Here is a 16485-nt window from a genome sequence, read left to right on the forward strand (position 1 = left end):
GGTTTCTGGCAAGTGCCCAGCCCAGCCCCTGACCAGTTCAAAGGTGCGATCCATGGAGGGCCGAAGTTCTGGCTGCTCTGCCCAGCACTGTTTCATCAGCTGGATGCACTCCATGGGCGCCTGGTCTATGGACACGGAGGGCCGACACAGTGGAGGGGGGCTCTGTACCCTCTTCACCACTTCTGGAAGTATGAAGGGACCAAGAGAGGAGATGGACCAGAGGAGAAGCCACCTCTGACTCTGGCCTGATTGTTGCAGCTTGAAATGAGGGAACTGGATATGGTCTGGGATTCCTTTAAATCAGAGCTTCATTAGATGAGGAAATGTAGTGTGGGAAGTGACTCTGGGAGCAGCAAGAGGACCCTGAACCTTTGGGTGGGGGGCAGGGGGCTGTAAGAGGTGTCAGGCAAAGAGACTGCCTTATTTATTGCACATAAGAAAAGCAGAGGTTAGATTGATCGAGTAGTTCTCTGTTTCCTGTCTGGTGGGCTCCAGTACATGGGGTCGCAAAGAATCAGACACGACTTAGTGACTAAACCACCAGCACCATCATAGATGATAATATGGACTTGAACTAGATCCAGCTGCTCTCTTCCCCCTCTTCCCCTCTCCTGCTGTCTCCCTGGGGCCCCTAAGAACCAGACAGGAATGTGCTACTAGCCTTGGGGGAGCAGGAGGGGTCCAGGATCAGAACAGAGGAAACCATGGGGCGCTGAAAGGTCGCCCCTCCCATCCTGATGCTTGGCTCTCCACTGCCCTGATCCTTCAGGCGCACATAAGTGTCAGTACCCAGCGAGGCTGGGTCTCTAGTCCCAACACCAGGCAAGGGGCCGCCGTACCCTCGGGAGTGAGCTCCAGCATGGCGTAGGGGGCGCTGCGGCACACGACCTCCTGCATAATGATGCCCAGACTGAAGACGTCGCCGGCCAGCGTTCCCCGGCGCTCCAGGACCGGGTCTCGAAGCAGCTCCGGGGCTGTCCATAGCTGGTCTGAGGTCGGGGAAGGGGGTGTAGGCACGCGGAGAGCCGCGGAGGCCCTGGGGACAGACCCCCCCACCCTCACCAGAAAGCCGAGACTCGCCCTCGCTCAAACTCTCAGCCTGTGTCTGACCTTACTGCTCGCAGTTATCCCCAAGAGAAACTACCAGAAACCCTAAATAAGTTTTGGAAATAGTCCTTCCCTTTAGACAAAGCGGTGCCCAGAGAAGATTTGGTCCCTTGGAAACAAGCCAAACCATTAGGTAAAGCCCCATTTGAAACAGGACTCCCAGCAGAGGCAGGAGCTCCGCCCTCAGGCAAAAGTACCACCCCCTTAGCAAGTCCCGCCTCCCTAACAATTCCCGCTCCCCCAACAAGCCCCGCTTCCCCAGCCACAGCGTTCCCTCTTCGTCTCAGAGGTCACAAGACCTTTTCGGTCTCAGGAGTCGGGTCCAGTGGATGTGAGATGGAGAGAGTTCGAGAGAAGGAGGAAAGAAGAGGCGCTTGAAATAATGGGGACGCGGGGGATGCTTGTCCGCACAGGAGGCAGCCGGGGACGCCTACCCTCCGCGCTCGGTGGCTCAGGTAACACCCTCTGCGCCTCCAGCAGTCGCCCATGACCGTGGTCGGTGACTTTAAGCACGAACCTCCCGTCCACCACGCAGTTCCGTGACTTCAGCCGCCCATGGGCCACCCCTCGATGGTGCAGATACCTTATTCCCTGGAAAGGGTGTCATAAAGGGCAGACTCAGCCCACGCGGGTCCCCTTTTGGCTCCTCCCCGCTGCATCCCACCCACTCACCCCCACACGCACACCTTGATGAGGTCCAGGAGGAGGGAAGACTTGAACATCCAGTCCAGCTTTATGTCTCTCTGGGCGAGGAGGTCTTGGAGGGAGCCGCGGGCACAGTGCTCCGAGACCACAGCCAGCACGCCTTCCCCGGGGGCCGCGGGGCCGCCAGCTCCTCCCGCCAGGAAGAGGCCCAGGTAGAGGGCCACGTTTTCATGCCGGAGTTCCCGGATCTGTAGGGGGGTGGGGGGGGGGCACTTAACAGGCATTTTCTGTCCTAGGAGCCAGGTGGATGGAGCGGAGGCTGTTATTCAGGTCTGGCTTTGATCGGAGGATGGGATAAGAATGGTGAGTGGAAAGATCTATAGGGCATGTAAGGGGCTTCCTTCTACAGTAACTTCTCTCTCTGGAAAAGACAACATGGTCAAAGGCCACCGTTCAGACACCGAACATGATTTTGGTTTTGTTTTTTTGGCCCCACCGCGAAGCCTGCAGGGATCTTAGTTCTCCCGGCCCTTATCAGCGCCCCCTGCAGTAGAAGCGCGGAATCTTAACCACTGGACCACCAGGGAAGTCCCTGAACATCGTTTAATTTAAAAGTTATGAATGAAAAGACAACCTTGCCCTGGTAATCAGGACCCAGGCAGATTCTGATTTATTAACCATAAGACTTTGAACTTGATGGGTCTTAAAGGAAAACACCTGATGAAAGAGAAGCTCCTGGTACCACCCTGCCTTCTGATACAACAGCCCTTTGGGGGAGAATCAGGCAGACACTGCACTATTTTCAAAAGTCACCAAAATGGCTTGTGTTGGGGACTCAGCACAGGGCCTCTCTGCTTGGTTACATCATTGCACCAGATATTTCTGAGACCCCCATCATGTTGTTCCCCAAGTTAGGGAAGGACTAAGCAGTCCGGCTGTGTCCAAGAGGAGCCATCAACAAGGTCACACCCCCCCAGGAGGACAGAGGCCCTCACCATCTGGCTGCAAAAAAGGGGGCTAGTGGGTGACCGGTGCCCTTACTAGCTTTTCTTTGGTCCCACAAGGGGCTTCTTTTCATCTTAAATGCCTGTTATTAAACGGTCTGTTATTAAACCTAGTCTGTTGACTACTGGTAGTCCACTTAAGTCATTCTGCAGCTGTGACCCAGAGCTTCTGGGAGGCATCTGTGAAGGAGGCCAGACCAGGGCTGTACAGTGTTAGGAGTAAGGAGGGCATTAAGGTTGGAAATACCAGAATAAACCAGTTTATAGCCTCCTTGCCAGTTTTCCACTTCCTTCAATATGCATCAACTGGGCCATGCTGCACAAGCAGTCTGACAGAACTGGAAGCCCATTTATTTTCTGTTGTTCACTCAACAAACATTCGCTGGGTGTCTCTAATGTCCCAGACACCCTGCTGGGTGCTGGAAATACAATGGAGGGGATAGAGAAAAAGTTCTCACTCAGCTTACAGTTCAGGGAGGGAGGAAGATAAGAAATAAGCAAGCACACACAGGTGGACAGACGATGACTAATTATGATACAACCATCTCAAAGAAAAGAACTAGTGTTGTAAGAGCATGATGGGAAACCTGCTTTAGAGAAGAGGGGACACTTCATTCAGAGCTCTTGGTCTCCCCCACAGTGGGGCCTACTTGGACTCAGCTGCAAAGAGAAGGCAAGGAGGAAAGAAATGACGGCCACCCCACACCCCATCATAGACCCACTCCCACCTTGGAGAAGGCCATCTTGGTTGCTGGGCGGATAGCTATGTGCCGATCTCCTGGGAATTTCTTCAACCAAACCCAGTCTCCCTGGAGCAGAGATAGGAGTAATGAATTTGGTTTCTTAAAACCCTATGGGGGCTTTCCTGGTGGCTCAGTGGGAAAGAATCTGCCTGCCAATGCAGGAGGCACGGGTTTGATCCTTGATCTTGGAAAATTCCACATGCCATGGATCAGCTAAGCCCGTGTGCCACAACTACTGAGCCTGGGCTCTAGAGTCTAGGAACCGCAACTACTGAAGCCCACGTGTCCTAGAGCTCATGCTCCACAGCAAGAGAAGCCACGGCAATGAGAAGCCCGAGTACCACAGCTAAAGGAGCAGCAGGAGCAGGGAGCTTGATATTTGCTCTGAATCTCCCTCCCTCTTGATTAGCCAAGCTCTCTTGGCTCTCCCTGAATCTGATCTCATTATCTCCCACCCATCCCACCACATTCAGATTTGCAGACTTCATAGTTAACGTCCTAATGCCCTCTTGTGACTTTCTTTTTTCCACTCTAAGTCTTGCTGTTCCAGAGACTGATTGGGATAGAAATGCTGGGTTGGGTCAAGATGTGGGTCTGGCTTGAGTCAGAGACAGCCTTTTTATTTTTTAAGTCTTGATTGAATTTGTTACAATCTTGCTTCTTTTTTGGGGCGGGTGTTTTTGGAGGTTTTGTTGTTGTTTGTGTTTTAGCCTCGAGGCATGTGAGCTCTTTGCATTGGAAGGTGAATTCTTAACCACCCAGGAAGTCCCAGGCCTCCAGTCTTTAGGCCACTGTGATAGGCCTTTGAAAAGCCGTGGCTTGGATGATGGCTAAGGGGAAATCCCCAGCAGGAAGGCTTCCCAGATGCCCCGCTTTGAGGAGGAATCCCCGAACCCTCTCGGGGTTTCCATCCTGGGCTCCTATCCCCATTTCCTCGGCTTGTCTCCAGGACTAGAGCTCGGCCTGCCTGGGAATCATGCTCACCTCATAGAGGCCAATGTTGGTGTAATCCGGGAGCTGGCTGTGGATGCTGCGAACATCTGATATGCTGCGGGCAGCCAGACTGGTTCGACTCCCCTGGGCCACCTGGAGGATAGAGATCAAAGAACAGAGTCAAAATACACTGTGGGGTCAGAGTCCTGGGTTGAGGTCAGGCTGAGTTCTGAGGATTATAGAAGGGAAGGGAAGAAACCTTAATTAGAGAAGGTGATAATGACATTACTTCCTATGTACAGAATGCTTCACGGTTTACAAAACAAACATATTCATTTTCTTGTTGGAGCTTCACGCTGTCTCAGGAAAGTGGTCAGGACAGGGGCTGATACCCTCATTGCACACGTGAGAGGGCTTATCCCAGCGCTCAGACCTGGGACAGAGCGAGGGCAGAAAGCAGGCCTTCCCAGGTGGGGGCTGGGGTGAGGGCTGGCCCAGGCAAGAGAGGACAACTGGCTCCTGGATCCCCACCTCCCCCACCTTTCGAGAGTTGCCCCCATGCGGGTGGAGGAAGGTGATGTCATCCAGAGTCAGGATGATCTTGTTGGGGCCAGAGACCATTTGGATGTGAAGCAGCCGGTGCCTGGTAGAGAAAGGAAGTCATCTTCACCAAGAGGACCAAGGTCCGTGAGAGGAGGCCAATGCAGGGGTGGGGGGGGTAATGCTGTCTCAGGGAGGGCAGTCACCCCCAGATCACGTGTCCCCTGGGACTCCACCAGCCCTCCAGCCCTCCTTCCTTCTCCCCTTTTCCCTTCATCTACTCTTGAGCGGGCCGAGTCTGCTGCACAGTTGCCCATTTCCAGCAGGTGGAGAGCCAAGCACATCTCCTACTTAGCTCACTCCCCTACTCACCTACAATAATGGGCCAGGAAGGCCCCAGCCAGCCCCATCCCAACCACCAGGAGGAAGCCAATAAAGACGACGCTGGGTTCCACTCCTGGAGGGGCAGTGAGAGGAGAGAGGCTGGGGGCCATGGCAGGGGGCAGAGGGGAGCACCTTCTCTAGGGAGGTATGCAGTCCTGTCAAACCCTGCAGGCTCCAGGAAAGGGGGATGGGTACTCGGAACAGGACCGAGGGAAAAGTCATGGGTCTTGCAAAAGGTGGGAGGGTGGTTCTTGGGAATGTTAAAAAGCTTCCAAAAGGGCTCCAGGGGCTCCACAATAGAGGGGTCCTGCACAAGCCAGGGGTTTCTGAGGAGGACCTGGAAGGGCCTCCAACAGGAATTACGGGATGAGAGTTTACTCTCACCATTTTCTGGAGGGTTCATGGTCACTGTCCCAGTGGGGGCTGGGACGCTCGCCCTCACCTCCGTTGCAGATGGTATCTGGGTCGAACCAACACGAGGGGTCAGGCCCAGGCCCCCGTCCACCTTTAGGAAAATGCACTGGGGTTCCAGCAGAGTGGAAGAAGCCCTGGGTAGGGTCCAGAACGTATGTAGTGAACAGCCGGTCCCCCGTGGCATCCGTGTCCAGTAGCACAAACGAGGGCTCCTCAGCTCCTCCCAGGGCCCCACAGAAGCCAGGGACCCGGGCATCCTGGATATGGCGGGCCACCGCTGCTCCGGACACCCAGCCGCCACCTGCGGCCACCCGTGCTCGCGCCACGCCCCCAGCCAACAAGAAGACTGAGTCATAGATGGTGCCGAAGAGAGGGGATACCTGGGAAAGAGGGTAGGGCCCTCAGGTTTCGGGGTCAAGGCCCATAAAAAGACAGGGACTTACTGTCCCCGCTTATTCTTCTACTGGGCCCTTCAAGCCCTCTGTGAATTGACTGCACCTCCTAGTTAGTGGTTCCATATCTTTCCCATTGGCTCTCTTCCTCTCTCTCCATTGGTTCTCTCTTCCTCTCCCTAATTGGCTATCCCATCTCTTTTTGCCACTGCCCTTCCCTCTTCAGGATTCTTAAGGTCTTCTTATAATTCATTACTTCCGATTCCATCATCTACATCTCCTCTCTTTCCTCTCCTTTTGGTTGCCCTGCATATATTTTAAAAATAATTGCCTATTATTCATTGAAAGCCTTCTTTGCTGTCTTTTGATTGGCTTCTATTTTTCCTTCTTTTCTTTTCCCCAAGTCAACCACCTGGTCTCATCGAGCTTCTCTATTATTCCCAGTTCCCATCTCGCACTAGGGATATATCAGGATCCAAGATAGAGTCCATATCTCGAAGAATCTAGCCCCTATCTCAAGGAATCTTTCCTCTGGAGGGATGTTAAGGAGTGAGGGTAGGGGTAACTGAGGGAGCTGAGGAGACAGGAAAGAGGGCCCCAGCCCAGGCTGGAGGAGGAGGAAGGGGCTTCCAGAAGTGACCATCCCTTAGGGGATGAATCAGAAATATGTGGGGGAGTGTAGGGAGAGGAGAGAGGGAGCAGCACAGTCCTGTAGCACAGAAGCAGATGACCATATCTGGAGAACCCAAAGGAGATCAGTCTGACTGAAGTTCAAGAAAGAAGAAAGAGAGAGGAAGACATATACCTGATAAATCAAGTAGAGACCTATATCTCTCCAGGGCAAGAGAAGCCACTGGGAGAATTGAACTGGGGTGACATAGTCAGATCTGTGTCTGAAGTTTGATCAGATTGTTGGGTGGAGAAAGGCCTGGGGTAGGTAAGTAGAGACCACTGGGAGATTTCATTGGGTATTTGGACCAGAGGTGCTGTGGCCTGAACCAGGGGACTGACAGCGAGGATGGAGAAAATAGATGGATTCAAATGGCTTTTGGGAAGCAAAGGTGACAGGACTGGATGTCTGGACATCCAAGGAAGGGTTAGAGGAATCAAGTGACTCCTAGGGCTCTCACTTGGGCAGCTAAGTGGCTGTGCTACTTACTGAGAACTGAAAAGGGTGTTCTCCACCCTTTCCCTCGCCTCTCTTTCTTCACCTGCCCTCCATCCCATCTCATCACTGTTCTCAGGGAGTCCTGAGTATTAGCTGCTTCTTGGGAATAAGCTGTGAATCTAAATGTTCATAAAAGCCCTTGGCTCCACCCAGGGACCTTTCTGCTTCTCACAGGATGTAAGCTCTCAAAAAGTTAAGACCTGAGATGAAGCCCCAGGGGAAATACCTCTGAACTGGGCATGGAGGCTGGATCTGTATTCCCCCTCCTTCCGGCTCTCTCTCTCTCTTTTTCTTTTTCCAGCTCTCTTTTAAGAACACCAGCTCTTTGTTAGAGGCTGTAGGTCATAGCCTATTGGAAGTGGGTTTACTTAAAAGTAGGCTGCAAAAGATGTTGCACTATAGAGTTGGTTAAGAGTTTGCTATCTAGGTTGGTCATAACTTTCCTTCCAAGGAGTAAGCGTCTTTTAATTTCATGGCTGCAATCACCATCTGCAGTGATTTTGGAGCCCAAAAAAATAAAGTCTGACACTGTTTCCACTCTGTGCTTGCTCCTGCTGCTGCTAAGTCACTCCAGTTGTGTCCGACTCTGTGCGACCCCATAGACGGCAGCCCACCAGGCTCCCCCATCCTGGGATTCTCCAGGCAAGAACACTGGAGTGGGTTGCCATGTCCTTCTCCAGTGCATGAAAGTGAAAAGTGAAAGTGAAGTCGCTCAGTCGTGTCTGACTCTTAGCGACCCCATGGACTGCAGCCCATCAGGCTCCTCCGTCCATGGGATTCTCCAGGCAAGAGTACTGGAGTGGGGTGCCATTGCCTTCTCCGACTCTGTGCTTAAGTAAGTATAAATAGCAATGATCCTAGCAGATGAGAGGGAGCACTGAGCTATTCTGATCTGTAGTGGGACACCCGGGGGTGCTAATAAGGGAGGAAGAATAAAGAATAGGTAAGCCATCCAAGCAGAGACATTACTTTGCCAACAGAGGTCCATCTAGTCAAGGCTATGGTTTTTCCACTTGTCATGTATGGATATGAGAGTTGTGAAGAAAGCTGAGCACCGAACAATTGATGCTTTTGAACTGTGGTGTTGGAGAAGACTCTTGAGAGTCCCTTGGACTGCAAGGAGATCCAACCAGTCCATTCTGAAGGAGATCAGCCTTGGGATTTCTTTGGAAGGAATGATGCTAAAGCTGAAACTCCAGTACTTTGGCCACCTCATGCAAAGAGTTGACTCATTGGAAAAGACTCTGATGCTGGGAGGGATTGGGGGCAGGAGGAGAAGGGGACAACAGGATGAGATGGCTGGATGGCATCACTGACTTGATGGACGTGAGTCTGAGTGAACTCCGGGAGTTGGTGATGGACAGGGAGGCCTGGCGTGCTGTGATTCATGGGGTCACAAAGAGTCGGACACGACTGAGCGACTGAACTGAACTGAACTGAACTGAAGAGTTTGCTCCTTGGGGCTGACCGTGAGAGGTCTCATTACCTACTCTCTGGAAGCAATTCCAATACACTAAGATGCTCCAAGCAAGGTCAGACAGGGAGAGTTGACATTCCCAGGACAGGGAGAGTTGGTGGTTCTTCTCTCCCTATACCTCCTCCCTCCCATTGATTGCATGCTCCTCTCATTCCATCCGGTCTGTCCGCTTCCCTTCCCACTGCCTCCAGCCTCCATCTCCGCTTTTGGCGATTCTCTGCTCTCTTCCCCCGGCTCTCTTCCCCTCTTCCCACCTCCCTGGTCGCTCTACCTGCTGCAGATTGAGGTCCGGGGGCAGCTCCCGGTGCTCTTGGGCCCTGCGCAGGCTGTCCCGCACACTGCCTCCCAGGGGACAGTGACGGGTGAGGGTGAGCACCGCATCGTGGGCCTTGCGAAGCTGTGAGCTGTTGGCGAGCACCGCCAGGGCGTCAGGGCCTGGAGACAAGGCGTAGTGGAGAGTGTCGAAGGGCAGGAAGACCAGGGAACCGTCGGCCAGGCCCAGTTCCTCTGCAGCCTCCAGCAGGCAGCGCTGCTCCTCGCCGCCCAGCAAGACCGAGTGCATTACCATGATCACTGCTGCGGACACAGAGACCCAGCTAGGGACTCTGTCCTCTGCTCCCTGGACGATCGATCCCCGCCCTCGCATCCTGCAGGGGAGCCTACCTCTGACTCTGGGCCCATCTTGGACCCTCCTCAGGGCCTCCCGGGCTCCAGACAGGTCGGAGGGCTCCATGGAGGTCACCAGGGCCACGGGCAGGCCCCTGGCCCTGAGCGCCGTGGAAAGTGCGTGTCCCGCCTCCACCCACAGGTCCTGGGGGGCGGTGACCAAGGCCACGTGCGCCCAGCGGAAAGCGCGCAGGAGGGCGTAGAGGGCATCGGCCGCGGGTGTCACCACCGGAGCCGTGGTGCCCGCTGCCCGCGTCCCGGGACAGCCCCAGGGCACCAGAGCGACCCCCGCCTCCTGGGCTAGTAATTCCGCCGGCCGGCAAGCTGCGGGGTTCACCGGCCCCACTAGACCCGAGACGCGGGTGAGCGCCGAGGACACGGCCCCCAGCGAGCCCGGCGTCCGGCACGGCTCGGGCAGCAGCGCGACCTCGAAGCGGGGGCCGCCCTCCAGGGCAGCCGCGTGGTTCAGGCGGGAGGCGGCCAGGCGGGCGGCCAGGTCCGGGCGGGCACGCGCGAAGATGGGGTCGCAGGCCCAGGGGCCCAGCACCCCCACAGTGAACACGGCCGAGAGGACGGAGCGCGGCAGGAGCAGCAGCAGCAGCAGCAGTGGCCTCAGCCGAAGCCGGGGCCGGCGCGGGATCGGGGGAAGGCCGGGCGGAGACGGAGCCCACCTCGTGGGGGCGCAGAGTCTGGGGTCCCGAAGCCCACCCGCGAGGAAGGTGCAGGGGGTCATTGCCGGCTTCTGCGAGCACGAACCGAGCAGCATGAGCGGATGCGACCCCCAGAGCTCTCCTAGGGCTCTCCGCAACGCCCCCCCCACCCCCCCACGCCCCCTTCCACTTTCTCAAAGCGCAGTTAACCTGCGGGTTGTCTCTGCTTCCATACCGCGCCTCCCGCCCCTGCGTGGACTTCTATATAGGGTCAGGGGTATAGCCTAGAAGTACCCGTGACCCCCCACCACCCCTGCTTTCGCTCCCCCTTGTCTGCCCCTCCCCCCTCTTAGAGCCGTGGTGGGGTGGGGGGGGGGGTGGTCAGTAGGGACACTCCTATACCCTTCCATGGTCTCTCTCGGGCAAAAGGGCCCTGGAGTCCGCGTGGAGGGGGCTTTGCCACTCACCGGAAAGTCCGGGGCTCGGGCCCAGGGCCAGGGTGAGGGGTCACAGGGCCGATCCTTCTGACGCCCTCCCACAGGTCTCCTTTGCCAGGGCCCAGGGCGGGGGGTGTGGGAACAGCAGGCCAGAGCCCTTAATCTCCCCAAGCTGATTAGGGTCTCTTAATCAGGCAGGAAGGGGCTGGTGGAGGATGGGGCCTCCTGGGGTGGGCTCTGTCCTGGCTTCCAGACAGCCAGCCAGCTTCTTTCCCTTCCTTGCCTCCCAAGCCCCTCACCACAACCCTCAACATAAAAGCAGCTGCAGGTCCTCCTCTCAGGCTGCTGCCACACTACCCTGCTAGGCCTGGGGAGCCGCAGGATATGTCCACGGACACTTGCGGGTGATCAGTCCTAGGGTCCTATCCCCTCCACTCTTGTTCCCAGTTCTGCCAGCCAAGTCCAAGCCCATCCCTTGGCTGGCAAAGTCTACACCCAGAGACCAAACCCAAACCAGCGTGATACCTGGCTTCTCTCACCTGCCCACACTTGATTCTCTGACCTCCACATCTCCATGCCTAGATAACCATCCTTTTGGCCTTGGGAAGGCAGAACTCCAGGAAGTAATGGAAAGAACTTGGACTGACCTGGGCTCAGATTCCTCCTTATTGGCTTTGTGAACTTGGGAAAGTTTCTTAAGCTCTCTGAAGGTTGTTGTGGAAATTACTTGTGACAATGACTATAATCGCTACTGCTGCTAAGTCGCTTCAGTCGTGTCTGACTCTGTGCGACCCTATAGACGGCAGCCCACCAGGCTCCGCCGTGCCTGGGATTCTCCAGGCAAGAACACTGGAGTGGGTTGCCATTTCCTTCTCCAATGCATGAAAGTGAAAAGGGAAAGTGAAGTTGCTCAGTCGTGTCCGACTCAGCCACCCCATGGACTGCAGCCTACCAGGCTTCTCTGTCCATGGGATTTTCCAGGCAAGAGTACTGGAGTGGGGTGACATTGCCTTCTCGAGACTATAATTGCCGGGATGACAAAAACGGATAAAACAATTTTAAAGAAGACTGTAATGGGATACTTGTCTTACTATATATCAAAATTTATTACAGAACTATAATAATTAAAACACTGTAGGGACTTCCCTGATGGTCCAGTGGCTAAGACTACATGCTCCCAATGCAGGGGGCTTGGTTTAATCCCTGATCAGGGAACTAGATCCCACATGTTGAAACTAAGTGTTCAATGGTGCAATTAAAGATCCTCCTGTGTGCTGCAACTAAGATCCAGTACAGGCAAATAAACAAATATTTTTTTAAATAATAAAAAAAGACTGTAGTATTGGTACAGGGGTAAACAAATAATCCAACTGGACAGAATAGAGAGCACTGAAACAAACTTAGCAGAAATGGAAATTTGACGAGTGAACAAGTGGACTAAGAAGGAGCTTTTCCACAAATGGAGCTGATTAGCTAGCCATACGAGAGGGGGACGGAGGAGACAGAATTTGATCCCTATCTTACACTACACAAAATCAATTCCAGGTTAAAGACATACATTAAAAACAAAATTTTAAACTTGAAATGAATCATTTTTCAACCATCACGACAAAGATTGGCTCAGGCGAGAATCATCAGTAGATGCTAAGCTAGGCAGAAATTTTGATGAGGAGCAGGATATTTGCATGTCTTAAGACATGTCCCCACAGATTGCTTATGAGTTTGGAAGGGAACAAAAAAATAAATAAAAAACTGTAATTAGACAGTGGAGAAATGGGACAACACTTTGACCAGTGTTGGTCACCCAGTAAGGGGCAGATAGACATTGTGTACCTCCAGACATGGTAACCTGAGAAGGACACAGTAATACTGCACAGATCCAATACTGCACGATTTTCATCTATGCAGTGTTCCAGCCGAGAGTGTGTGCATTTGTGCCCAGTCCAGTCCAACTCTGTGACCCTACGGAACTGTAGCCTATCAGGGGACTGTAGCCTGCCAGGCTCCTCTGTCCACGGAATTTTCCAGGCCAGAAAACTGAAGTGGGTTGTCATTTCCTTCTCCAGGGGATTTTCCTCAGCCAGGGACCAAACCTGCATTTCCTGCATCTCCTGCATTGACAGGTGGACCACTGGGATTCCCCAGTACATTCCATCAATCTAATCTCAAGGAAATAGCAGATAAACACAAAATGAGGGACATTTTACTAAAAAAAGGGATGGGCCTGTATTCTTCAAAAATGTCAACATCATGAGGAAACCAGAATTGAAAGAGACACGTGCACCCCAATGTTCATCGCAGCACTGTTTGTAATAGCCAGGACATGGAAGCAACCTAGATGTCCATCAGCTGATGAATGGATAAGAAAGCTTTGGTACATATACACAATGGAGTATTACTCAGCCATAAAAAGAATACATTTGAATCAGTTCTAATGAAGTGGATGAAACTGGAGCCTATTATACAGAGTGAAGTAAGCCAGAAAGAAAAACACCAATACAGTATACTAACGCATATATATGGAACTTAGAAAGATGGTAACAATAACCCTGTATACGAGACAGCAAAAGAGACACTGATGAATAGAACAGTCTTTTGGACTCTGTGGGAGAGGGAGAGGGTGGGATGATTTGGGAGAATGGCATTGAAACATGTATAATATCATATATGAAACGAGTCGCCAGTCCAGGTTCCATGCACGATACTGGATGCTTGGGGCTGGTGCACTGGGATGACCCAGAGGGATGGTACAGGGAGGGAGGTGGGAGGAGGGTTCAGGATGGGGAACACATGTATACCTGTGGCGGATTCATTTTGATATATGGCAAAACCAATACAATATTGTAAAGTTAAAAAATTAAATAAATAAATAAATAAACCATGAACTCTAAAAAAAAAAAAAAAAAAAGTCAACATCATAAAAGACAAATAAAGGTTGAGGAAATATTCCGGATTAAAGGAAGCTAAAACAACATGACAGTTAAATGCAATGCCTGCCTCTAGTTTGGAGCCTGTACAAAGGATTTTTTTCTTTCTTTCTTTCTTTTTTTTATTTGGCTGCACTGGGTCTTAGTAGCAGCATGCAGGATCTTTAGTTACGGTATGTGAATTCTTAGTTGTTGAACTTAGTTGCAACATGTGGGATCTAGTTCCCTGACCAGGGATCAAACCTCAGGCCCCTGAATTGGGAGCATGGACTCTTGGCCAGTGGACTACCAGGAAAGTCCCCAAAGGGTCTTTTAAGCTTCATATGAGTATAGGGTTCATAGGGATATAAGAATGCTATAGAGTGTATTAACATCTGTCAATTGATGACATTGGTCATCATATGATTGGGAGATTTGATCAAAGTATTTTATCAATGTAAATTTTGAACTGTACTATCCCTATTTGTATTTAGCTGAAGTATTTGAATAAATACACTGAAGTATTTAGCTGTAAAGCACCATAATGTGTGTAACTTACCCTCAAACAGTTCAGAAAATATGTGTATATATTTTGTCTTCTATATTACATACTATATGTTATATATATTTATCAAATGAAACAAATATGATTAAATGTTAACACTATCTGAGTAAAGGGTATATGAATGTTCTTCATATTATTTTTATTTTTGCAGCATTTTGTAAATTTGAAGTTATTTTCCAATAAGATTTAATAAAAAACTTTTAATAAAAAGAGAATGGGGACTTCCCTGGTTGTCCAGTGGCTAAGACTCTGCACTCCCAATGCATGGGGCCAGGTTTGCTCCCTGGTCAGGGAACTAACATTTTTTTTAGCTGCAACTAAAAAAGGATCCTGCATGCCATAACTAAGACCCAGCACGGCCAAATAAATAAAAATAATTGTTTTTAAAAAGAGAATGTCTTTATCAATCAGAATAGGAAAGAATTTCTTAAACATGACAAAGTACAAACCATAATGGAAAATAGTCATAAATGTGAAAATAGTAAACTTAAAATTTCCGGTCAAAAAAATCATATCACATAGAGAAAACATGAGCCACCAACAAGAAGAAGAAAATTTCAAAACATTAACAAAGAATTAGTATCCAAAATATATATGGGGTATGATAAAAGATAACCCAGTAGAGTGTTTGCTTTGGCAGCATATGTACTAAAACCCAGTAGAAAAATGGGCATAGGAAATGAACAGACAAGTTATAAGAAAAGCCTAAGGAAAAATGCCCAGCTTCACTAATAAAGGAAATGCAAGATAAAACTATGAAATACCATTAGCATCCATCAGACTGGCAAAAATAAAGTGTGACAATATCAAATGTTGGTATGAATTTGAGTTGGTATTACATATGTGTGATACATATGTATTATGTACTACATATGTAGTACCAATACAAATTGGTATTACTTATGTATGTTAAGAGTGTAAATTGGTGGGCTGTTTGGCAATTAGTAAAGTTGAAGCAAGTCCATTTGTAAGAATTACCCTAGAGAAACTAACATTTATTTGTATATGAAGAGACATATAAGGAGACATTCAAAAACTTTGACTGAATTTCTACTATGTCTCAGGCACTATTCTAGCCTCTGAGGATAAAGCAGTGAATGAACAGTTAAGATCTCATGGAGATGGACTTAATCACTGTATTTAGGGATTTTCTGTATGTTTGAAATATCTGGTAATTCAAAAAAATTTTTTATTGTTTGAAAAAAAAAGTTTGGACTTCCCTGGCAATCCAGTGGTTAAGACTCCAAGATTCCATTGCTGGGGGCAGCGGGTATGATACCCGGTAGGGGAAATAAGATCCCACATGCAGCATGACATGGCAAAAAAAAAAAAAGCAGTAGTCTCAAAATCTAATAGGTATCAATATTCATTTATATGGTCTTGGGCTCCGAATTTTCTTTACAGAAGTAAGGGTTATTTCCCCCAGTCTCTCTTCTTCTGACACAACATCTCTAGCAATCATGGATTCTCCATCCCACTCCTTCATTTAACAGATGATAAGACTGAGGCCCAGAGACTGATTTGGCTTATTCCAAAATCTCCTGATTTTCTCCTAGGGTCCATGAAGTGACAACTAATGTAGGTAGTGATGAGGAGCAGAGTTTTTTTTTTCTTTACTTTTAAAAATTGTGGTAAATAGGGCTTCCCTTGTGGCTCATCTGAAAAAGAATCTGCCTGCAATGTGGAAGACCTGAATTCAATCCCTGGGTTGGGAAGATTCTCTGGAGAAGGGAAAGGCTACCCACTCCAGTATTCTGGCCTAGAGAATTCCATGGACCATATAGTCCATGGGGTCACAAAGAGTCAGACATGACTCAGCAACTTTAAAAAAAAATTGTGGTAAATATGCATAACATAAAATTTACCATTTGAGTCATTTTTAAGCATATCATTCAATAGCATTAAATATTTTCACATTGTTGGACCACCATCACCACTATCCATCTCTAAAACTTTTTCAAACTGAAACTCCCCTATCCAGTAAGCAATATTTCCCATTTCCCCTCCCTCTACCCCCCTGGTAACCACCCTTCTACTTTCTGACTCTATAAATTTGACTAGGCTAGGTACCTCATATAAGTGGAAGCATATAGTATCTGTCGTTTTGTTACTGGCTTATTTCACTTAGCATAATGTTCTCAAATTTGATGCATGTTGTAGCATGTATCAAAATTCCCTTCATTGGTAAGGCTGAATAATCCATTATATGTAGAGACTGGGCTTCCCCAGTGGCTCAGCGGTCAAGAATCTGCCAGCAATGCAGGAGACACCGGTCCATCTATGGGTCAGGAAGATCCCCAGGAGGAGGGCGTGGCACCCCACTCCAGTATTTTTGCCTGGATAATCCCATGGACAGAGAAGCTGGCGAGCTACATACAGTCCATGGAGCTACATACAATCGCAAAGAGGCGATTGAGCACGCATGTAGAGACCACATTTTATTTATCTATTCAA

General features: G+C 50.2%; 1 protein-coding gene across 1 annotated transcript in view; it reads right to left on the reverse strand.

The window, feature by feature from the left end:
* The window catches only part of GUCY2D (guanylate cyclase 2D, retinal), a 15005-nt gene extending 4799 nt beyond the window's left edge, over positions 1-10206 (reverse strand). Inside the window, exons 1-11 of the mRNA XM_055576614.1 lie at positions 9471-10206; positions 9079-9383; positions 5799-6150; positions 5345-5429; positions 4973-5075; positions 4484-4585; positions 3485-3565; positions 1794-2000; positions 1542-1698; positions 840-989; positions 34-182 (exon numbers count right to left, since the gene is read on the reverse strand). Coding sequence (XP_055432589.1) covers positions 34-182; positions 840-989; positions 1542-1698; positions 1794-2000; positions 3485-3565; positions 4484-4585; positions 4973-5075; positions 5345-5429; positions 5799-6150; positions 9079-9383; positions 9471-10206 — 2427 coding nt within the window. The remainder of the gene's footprint in view (positions 1-33; positions 183-839; positions 990-1541; positions 1699-1793; positions 2001-3484; positions 3566-4483; positions 4586-4972; positions 5076-5344; positions 5430-5798; positions 6151-9078; positions 9384-9470) is intronic.
* Positions 10207-16485: the final 6279 nt, after the last annotated feature.

This window comes from Bubalus kerabau, chromosome 4 (genome assembly GCF_029407905.1).
Source record: "Bubalus kerabau isolate K-KA32 ecotype Philippines breed swamp buffalo chromosome 4, PCC_UOA_SB_1v2, whole genome shotgun sequence".
NCBI lineage: Eukaryota > Metazoa > Chordata > Mammalia > Artiodactyla > Bovidae > Bubalus > Bubalus kerabau.